At 52.0% G+C, this 8,420-nt stretch overlaps 1 protein-coding gene across 1 annotated transcript; it reads left to right on the top strand.

Moving 5' to 3' along the window:
* Positions 1-1,923: 1,923 nt before the first annotated feature.
* On the top strand, positions 1,924-6,850 carry ATOX1 (antioxidant 1 copper chaperone). Its single transcript, XM_083871940.1, has 4 exons — positions 1,924-1,982; positions 3,410-3,485; positions 4,758-4,914; positions 6,633-6,850. The coding sequence occupies exons 1-3, from the start codon at positions 1,977-1,979 to the stop codon at positions 4,886-4,888; spliced, it is 213 nt and encodes a 70-aa protein (XP_083728066.1). The 5' UTR covers positions 1,924-1,976; the 3' UTR covers positions 4,889-4,914; positions 6,633-6,850.
* Positions 6,851-8,420: the final 1,570 nt, after the last annotated feature.

Here is an 8,420-nt window from a genome sequence, read left to right as displayed (position 1 = left end):
GCCAGCAGGCGCGCAAGGCGGCGCGCGCCGGACGCCGCAGTGTGGTTGAGCCGCAGTGCAGCGCCCTTGAGAAGGTGCTGGTAAACCCCGTTATAGCCGGGGCGGGCCCCGCGGGGCGCGGCGGCCAATGGGAGGGTATGGAGGACGCTGACGGACAGGGCTCCGCCGCGGCTCTTAAAGGGGCAGGCGGCCGCCACGCGGGGCGGCGGCCCGCTCTTCCACACCGCCCCCTGCCGGAGGGAGGCGCTAACATGGCCGCGGGGCCATGTGCGGGGCTGAGGGGGCACCCAGGGCCTGGCCACTCACGGCTGAGCGCTGCGGGCCTCCAGCAGTGAACAGGCAGCGGCCACGCCGCTTTGGCTGTGTCTCCAGCGGCTGCTTGGTGCTCACCTGGCCCACGCACCTGAGAGAAACCCCCAGTGCTCACGCCAAGGCGCCTCCTCCACGCACAGCTCAGGTGAAGTGGAAGGTGGTGGTCACTGAACTCTGCCCAACCCATCCAGCTGCTGCTTTTCCCTCACAGCTTCTGAGCAAAGCAGACTCAGCATCATCTGCCCCAGAGGAAAAACAATCCAAGCAGGAGTGTTTTCTGACACACCTACAGAGGAGGAGAAAGGCTGGCAAGTTCTCAGATCGTTTTGCTCACCAGCAGGTGCTGGTCCAGGGACACTGGAGCGCAGGAGGGAATGGGAGCAGGCAGCGAGCCAGGGCTGAGCAGCTTCCAGGCAACCATGGCTTTCCATTTGTTTGTGTCCCGTCCTGTCCCACATGTATCTATGACATGAAGCACTCAGAGATAGATTTCACCCTATAAGAATGACTTCCTGCCCACCACCACATCCCTGGGCGCTGCCTGAGCCCCTCCCTGCCATGCCTTGCAGCAAGGGATACAGAAAGTGGATTGGCTCGGGGCCACACTCGGCATTAATATCCTCTCCCAAAACCTCCTGGCTATTTTTAGCCTAAGCCACGCTGCAATCTGCCAGTTCATAAATCAGCACTGCAGACTTTTACAAAGTTTAACATGAGCCCAGTGACCCAGCACAAACAGCTCGCCCTGAATAAACTCTTGCCAAGGGGATCCTGGACATCTCTCTGCAGAGCAATAGTAGGGCAGGGGATTCCTCTTTTATAAAACCATCGGTATAAGCAGCAGTATCCTGTGCACCTTAAAAGAAATGCCCTGATCCTCAGCTGGTGTGGCAGAAAACAAGAAACACGCTGCTCACATTCCCTGCTACAGCTTGGACCTCTCAACAGGAAGATGGTGAAACCCAGCGAGTGGTCAGAAGTGCCACACACACCACAGCTCTGCCAGCTCTTCTCAGCCCTGATGTGATGCTCTGTCCCCTCTCCATCCCAGCCCTGATGTGATGCTCTGTCCCCTCTCCATCCCAGCCCTGATGTGATGCTCTGTCCCCTCTCCAGCTTTCTCGTGAAAGCACCTGAGCTGCTCCCAGCGCCCTCCACAGCCTCCTCCACCTTGACTCAAGTTTTTCAGAAAGGGGCTCATTTTTTCCTTCAAACGACCATACAGCCAGGGAAGAGCAGACACATGTTCAGGGACCAGCACCCTTCTTCTCAACCTGCTCTGTATTAGAGACTCCCCCCAAACCTCCTGCCCTCAATATCCAGTCTACCAGAACTCTCCCAAGCCAATAAATCTCAAAACCTCAAAAGACGGGAGAGGACGGAGCTTTCTTTAGCAGCCCGACCCCATCTTCACGGCTCTCCCCACCTCCCTCCCGCAGCCCTTTCTCCGTGCTGACACTTAGCCTGGAAGCCAGCAGAGCACCCCGTTTCAGAGCTCCGCATAGCCCAGCCACCACCCCAAACCCCTGCACCGCTTTTCCCTTGGCCCTCCGTGGCATCCCCGCCTCCCGAGGCCGCGGCCGCACGGCGGGGCCGGGCCCGGCCCGCCCCTTCCTCCGCTCCGCTCCTCAGCCGCGACCGGGATCCGCCAGCGCTGCTCCGCCATGCCGGTGGGTGTGGGGACCCGGGGGCCGCTCTGGGGCCGCTGTGGGGCCGCTATAGGGCCGCTGTGGGGCCGGGGGACGCGGCGGGGCAGGGAGGGCACTGCCCGCTACCGGGAGCGGCCGCGGGGCTCCCCCGACCCTCGGGGCTCCCGCAGTCGCCGAGGTTCCCCCAAACTTCGCTGCTCATTCAGCCCCCGAGGCTCTCCCAGCCCCTCTAAGGCCTCCCCAGTCCCCCGAGGCTCCTCCAGGCCCCGACGCTCTCTCAGTCCCTCAGTCCCCCGAGGCTCCTCCGGCCTCTGGGGCTCCCCCAAAGCCCCCGACTCTCCCAGTCCTGGAAGCTCCCCAAGGTTCCCCCAGCCCTCGGTGCTCCCCTGGTTCTGCAGGGCTCCCCCAGCCCTCAAAGCTTCCTCAACCCTCCAAGGTTCCCTCAGATCCTGGAGCTCCCCCAAACCCCAAGGCTCCCCCAGTCTCCCAGAGCTCCCCCAATCCCAAATTCCCCCAGGCTCCCTCCAACTCCCAGGGCTTGGACACAGAAGGGCAGCATTGATGGGACTCTCCTTCCCCCCCTGCCCACACACCTTCCCAAAGCACCCAGGGACTTTGGGAAATAAAAACAAAGAAAATGGCAATTACACAGAAAAAAACCCTAATGGGAACCTCTACCCCAAGCTCCTTCCTGGGTGGATGATCCCAAGAGGGTTTTAGCCTCACAGTGGCAGGGGGCACAGGGTGGTTCTGAACAGAAGGAAGTATGGGTTGCAGGCAACAAATGAGCAATAGTTTTACTTTTCTTTTTTAAGGAAAGTAAAAAGCACGTTTACAAGAAGGAAATTAGGACCCATCTGATGCCAAAGGTTGAAGGCAGTGGTTAATTACAGGCAAACAGGCTTTTGTTGACCCAATGTTGCTCACAAGTAGTGAAGATATTGCTGGGGCCCCAGTGGAGTGGAGGGATGAAAAAATAGCACTAATGGTCCTTAAATTTCTGTTTTGCTTATATTTTTATTAAGTTGGGGAGCAGAACCCTTGTAGAATACACAAAAAGTTTAGGATGGGGAAGCACTAAAAACCTCTCCAGACTTAAGTCAGGAGAGGGAGTAGCTGGAGGGAGGAGGTTTGCTTCTCCTTGGCTCCCCTGGACAAGCTGAGTAAGTCCAGCAGAGGCCATGGAGATGGTGATTTGTGCTGACTCTAGAGGTAGCCACAATCTCCAAAGACCCCTCAGGATTATGCTGTGGGGAACAGCACAAGGACACCACAGGAAGGAACACCAGGAGTTCTCAGTTTTGCTGAGGAACCCTTAGTGGGGTGTATATAATCCTTTTGGCTCAGGAGGCTTTGAACCCACCTCCCCAAGGAAAAAAGCAAGTGTGGAGTTCTCATGGTGTATTTCCAGCTGTGCTCTCCCTGACGCCTCACCTGCCTCTTTCCAGAAACACGAGTTCTTCGTGGACATGACCTGTGAGGGCTGCTCCAATGCAGTCACCCGTGTCCTGCAGAAGCTGGGAGGTGAGTCAGTGCTGGGTGTGGGACAGCCAGCTCCAGGGCAGTGCCCTGGGGTCCTCCATCCTGGAGGATAACACTGTGAGTAAAAGTTCAAAGTTGGAGACTTTTTGCTCTGCTCTGATCCTGCTCCTTAGCTGGTAAGAAGTCCCTGGTTGTTTGCAGGTCTGTGACCCCTGGAGAAGGGTCAAGGGAGGGAGGAGCTGCCATGGCTGCAGGTGGCTCTGAGTCACCAGGGCCTCACCCTGAACCCTCTGGGAAGGGCACTGGTAGACCCCTGCTCAGGCTGCCACAAGGAAGGGAGGTGAATGTCCTGCCTGGCTTTGTTTCCAAGGAGGCCTGGGGTGGCTTTGGTGCTTCCTGAGATGTGTCATCAGCAGTTACAGTGAAGAGCTGCTGAGCAGAGTGTTCGGTGGTTGTCTGTGTAGCCTGTTTTTAATACCACCTGGAAAGTTATAACCCATGTCTCCTGTTTGCTGGCATTTCCAAAAGAGAAGGATCTGGCCTGCACTCATCAGTTGTGAGGACCTGCTCCCCTCCAAAGGAGAACAGTTTCCAATCACCAAGGCAAAGGCCTTGCAACCTCTTCCAGACCCCATTACCAGGCTGTGACAATCCCATTTTCTCTGTGGAGATGGAGGTTGTCAGCACCTCCATCACTCTTCAACAGGCTGGCCAGTATCAGCCTCATGTGATGATGAGGCATAGCTCTCAAAGCTGATACAAGCTTACAAGTTTTGTGAAAATACAGAACTGAATAGAGACTGTATGTCCAGTTCCTTTCCCTGGGATGAGAGTGGTTCATCTTTATTTGGCACCGGGAAATCCACATGGTAAAATATCTTTTCCCTCCTTTTACTTCCAGCTGTTAGATGGTACTACCAGTTTAGGCATCTTGTCCTGAGCCTTTCCTAACCCTACCCACACTAAACCAGAGCACAGACTGAGCTGGGTGGAAGTTTTAGTGGTTGGTTTGAACTCAGCTTACCCTGGTTTCTGCATGAGTGATTGTGTTGATCCAAGGTGGGGTGAGCAGATTAGAGCAGTCCAGAGACTGTGGTGCCTGATGTGGAGCTAGAGCAGATTTAACTTCCTTCATGCACTCCTGGCAAGACACCAGGTTGGATTTGCTGGCTGGTGGTGGTATCAGAGTGTGCTGGCAGCAGATAAATGTCCATTTGACTGATGCCCTGGGGAGCACAGATGTGTGAAGGTGAGTTTTCCCTGTGCTTACACCATTTGGCTGCTTCTAACTGTGAAAATTTCATTTCCTCCTAGGTGTCAACTTTGATATTGACCTGCCCAACAAGAAGGTGTGTATTGACTCGGAGCACACCGTTGACACCCTGTTGGAAACCCTCAAGAAGACTGGAAAGAATGCTTCCTACCTTGGGGAGAAGTCTGCATAGTAGCCTTGCCTCCTGTGAGGAGCTAGGTATATACCAGCTGTATCCAGTGTGGAAGAGAGACATCTGAGCTTTTTCCAGCTCTCCCAGTAAAACAGGCATTTTCCTGGAAAGCACAAATTTAAAAAGACCTGCAGGTCCAGCTTCAGCAAATCACTCATATCAAAGAAGCAGCTGGAGCACACACAGGGACCCCTTGGCTATTCTGCACAGCCTGTGTGATCCCAGCCTTGGCTGTAGTGGAGAGGTACAACACAGCCTCTGTGCCATTCCCAGGTGAACCTAGAGTTTGCCACACCATATTGTGCATGAAAACAAATCCCAAACGCACTTAACAGCTGGCCAGTGAGAGTGAGAGGGGCCAGCAACAGCAGAGAGGTTGATGGGACACAAAGACCCCTTTGGGTGTGTGATGCTGTGGGTTGGCTCAGCACAAGGAGCTCCAACAGCTGATTCTCTTGATAAGGCTGTTATTCCTCCACTACACTCAAGGATGGAAAAACAGCAGCTCCTTGGATGTAAAATGTTGGGTTTCACAATAGCTCCCAGTACACACATTCCCTGGCCAACTGTCAACTCCAGTGACAACCTGATCATTTCAGCCTGTCAATTTTCCCAGAATTCCAGCATTATGAAGACATGTACAAAGCTCTGCTGACTGTACAATATATTGGCAGACAAGGTTCAATTTCAGTGGAAAAGAGTAAAGTGGGAGAGGGCTGCCCACTCACTGCATTTTCTTTGTTCATATTCTTTAGTGTGCAAAATTATTACATGGCATCTCCTAAGAATTTGTTTCTGTCAGTGGAGCTTTCTGATCCAGTGATACTTTTTTATGGTCTAGTTGGATCATCACAAATACTCAGCACAGATGCACTGAAACCAATTCATGCTGATTTAATTTCCAGTCAGTAAATTAAATCAGGGATTTATACCAGCTGGAATTAAACTGATACAAGAAAGAGCTGAGCTGATAGTGATGTGTGTGCAATAGATCTGCATTGTTGAATAGGCTGACAACAGATTTAAAATCTGCAGTTCGTTTCATTTTGAGCAAGCTGTTGGTGCTTCTTAGAAATTGTTTAAAATCATAGCTGTAATCAAATAACCACTTCAACAGTGGGAGGCATGCTCTGATATGATCAGTGCCTCAAATAGTTTTCAGTGTCTTTCAGTTTCCTGGTAGTGATTAGAAGGCGTGTTACAGCTTGCAGGGGCTTGTGGCCTATGTGTCAAGTGCCTGCAGAATTCAACGATTACAGCAAAGTCAGTCTCAAATAATGGAGATGTGTCTCTTTTCCTGGCCCAGTTTTCCCATTTTTTTCCTTATATGACATCAAGGCAGCCAGTGAGTCAGTTCAGCTGGCCAGCGTGGCAGGACATTTCTCTGGATGCCTTTGTTTTCCTGTTGCATTTTAACTGAAGCTCTTTGACTTACTTGAGGATCTTAAGACCCAAAACAAAGGAGAGCGGGGGGCTGGACTGACTTTGCAAGATCACTTCAACAGTCAGGCTAAAAAATCCACTAAATTAAAATTTTGCAGACCACATAGGGACTGTTTTTAGGGGCCCATCTGTAAAAGGAGGGAGGGAAGTTGCAAATCCTTGGCTCTGATGGATAGATTTCCTTTAGCCCTCTTCCTGCTTCACCGGCAGAGGGCATCTCTGTATAACGTTACCTCCTCTAGGCCTTGCTGTTCTTTTCCATTCATTTATTCATTTGTGTATTTATTTATTTACTTTGCAGGAACTCAAACATGACTTCAGCAAAAAGATGTTTTAACTGTTTGCGTGTTTCCCAAGTTGCTGTGTCGTCTGACCTTTGCCAGATGTTGGAAAGCAGAGGGCTGGAGGGAGGAGACAGCTGGGCCTTGTCCTCCACAAGTGGAAAGGTCTGGAGGAGGAGGTTTTGTGCTGTTTCTAGTCCCACAGTAAATCGAGGCGCCGCTTTTGCCTTTCAGTGCATGTCTGTGTGTCCTGTGTGTCTTTGTTCTGCTTTGAGTACTGCTTTTGGGGTTTCTGTGAAAGAGGCGGCTTTAGGGATGGAAAAATCCCCCTTTCCATGCAAGACAGTTCTCCCAGGAAATTGCAGCTGTCCTTAGAAGCTGACTGCAGCCTCTGCCTGAGGGACATGTCTCAGAAGAATTGTGCTTGAATGTCACTTAGATTCAGGGAATCTGCATTTTGGAAGTTGTTTTTCCATCACAGAACAAACAAATGTTCCATTTGGGATGCAAGTGCTGAGAAGAAGGGACTTTTGCAGCCCCTGTAAGTCAAGGATAACAAAGTGTCCCTTTGACCACAATGTGGCCTTGAGGCACAAGTGTGCAAAAGGGGCTGAGCTGATGAGAAATACAGAGAAGATCGAGGAAGGAGAAGGGTGTGGGCATATCCAAGGTCTCTTATTTCCTGTCCAACTGACCAGTTTTCTGGCCTGTACTGTTGCTTTCACTTAATTCAGGTTTTCAGCCCAGTGGAGGGATTGCATGTGTGTGTCCCAGTCTGCTGTCTCTTGTTTCACACAGGGCATGTCTCCCACGCCTGCCAGTCACAAGGGGCAGCTAAAGCAGCTAAATTTTGGAGGAAAAGGTTATTCTATATTTTAGAGATTTTTTTTAGATTAGTTTTGACATAACTGCAATTTTTTCTTTCTTAGAGTAGTTTACTGCTTCAAAGTCCTTCTTTACTTTGATCCAAGCATGATTAATTGCTGTAGATGCATTTTCAGGGGGCTGGAGTGGCACTTCAAGGAATGTGTTGTAGACAATTTTTATTACTGTTTAAATTAAGGGAAGCTAAAGGCTGCAAGTGTAACATCATTGCTTTAATTTCTTGCCTTAAAGCCTCCTAGTTTGGCAGGAAGTTTCCAGAGCCAAGACGCAGAACCACAACCTATTTCTGTCCATGCACTCAGATGCTGGTGTGACCCCTCCAGGGTCCTGGGAAGTCAGTAAATCCCTTTCCCTACACTGCCCTTGCTGCCCTGAGCTGGTATTTGCCAATCTCAGTTATTATTTATTGCTTTCATCTTCCTCCCAGGCTTGGCCAGTGCCAGTGGCTCAGCTCTGGTGGCAGTGGCTGGGGGAGGACGTGTGCTGGCAGCCTGGTGAGGAGATGGATGGCACAGTGGCCTTGGAGCCAGCAGTCCTGGTGGCACTTGCTGTCTGCCAGGCTGGCAGGGGGCACTGGCAGTGTGGTGCCCACACACAACTCCCACTCTGTCTGCTGAAACCAGGCTGCTCGTCCTTTGTGCCTGGGGTGCAGCTTTATGCTGTCCATGCTCCCCTGGCTGCTCTGCTCCCTTTTCCTTGCTCTGCTTTGGGTACAGCCTGCTTATCTCTGAGGCAGACAAGGAAAGGTTTCTACCCACAGCCAGCCAGGAGGGTCATGCAGATCCCTGAAGCTCCAGCACCCATCTGCAGGGCTGCAGTCTCCCAGCTCTCCCCTCTGCTGTTTAGTGTCGGCAGAAAGGCCAGACACTGCTTTAAGCTCTTGCCTGTTGAGTAATGACACCCTGTGGCAGTCCTCAGTTTGG

The sequence above is a fragment of the Zosterops lateralis genome (genome assembly GCF_965231275.1).
Source record: "Zosterops lateralis genome assembly, chromosome: 14".
Classification (NCBI taxonomy): Eukaryota; Metazoa; Chordata; class Aves; order Passeriformes; family Zosteropidae; genus Zosterops; species Zosterops lateralis.
This window is presented reverse-complemented; position numbering and strand designations above follow the sequence as displayed.

Coding starts and splice junctions, on each gene's coding strand:
- ATOX1 (XM_083871940.1), top strand. Junction 3,486..4,757: donor TGTCCTGCAGAAGCTGGGAG/GTGAGTCAGTGC, acceptor ATTTCCTCCTAG/GTGTCAACTTTGATATTGAC.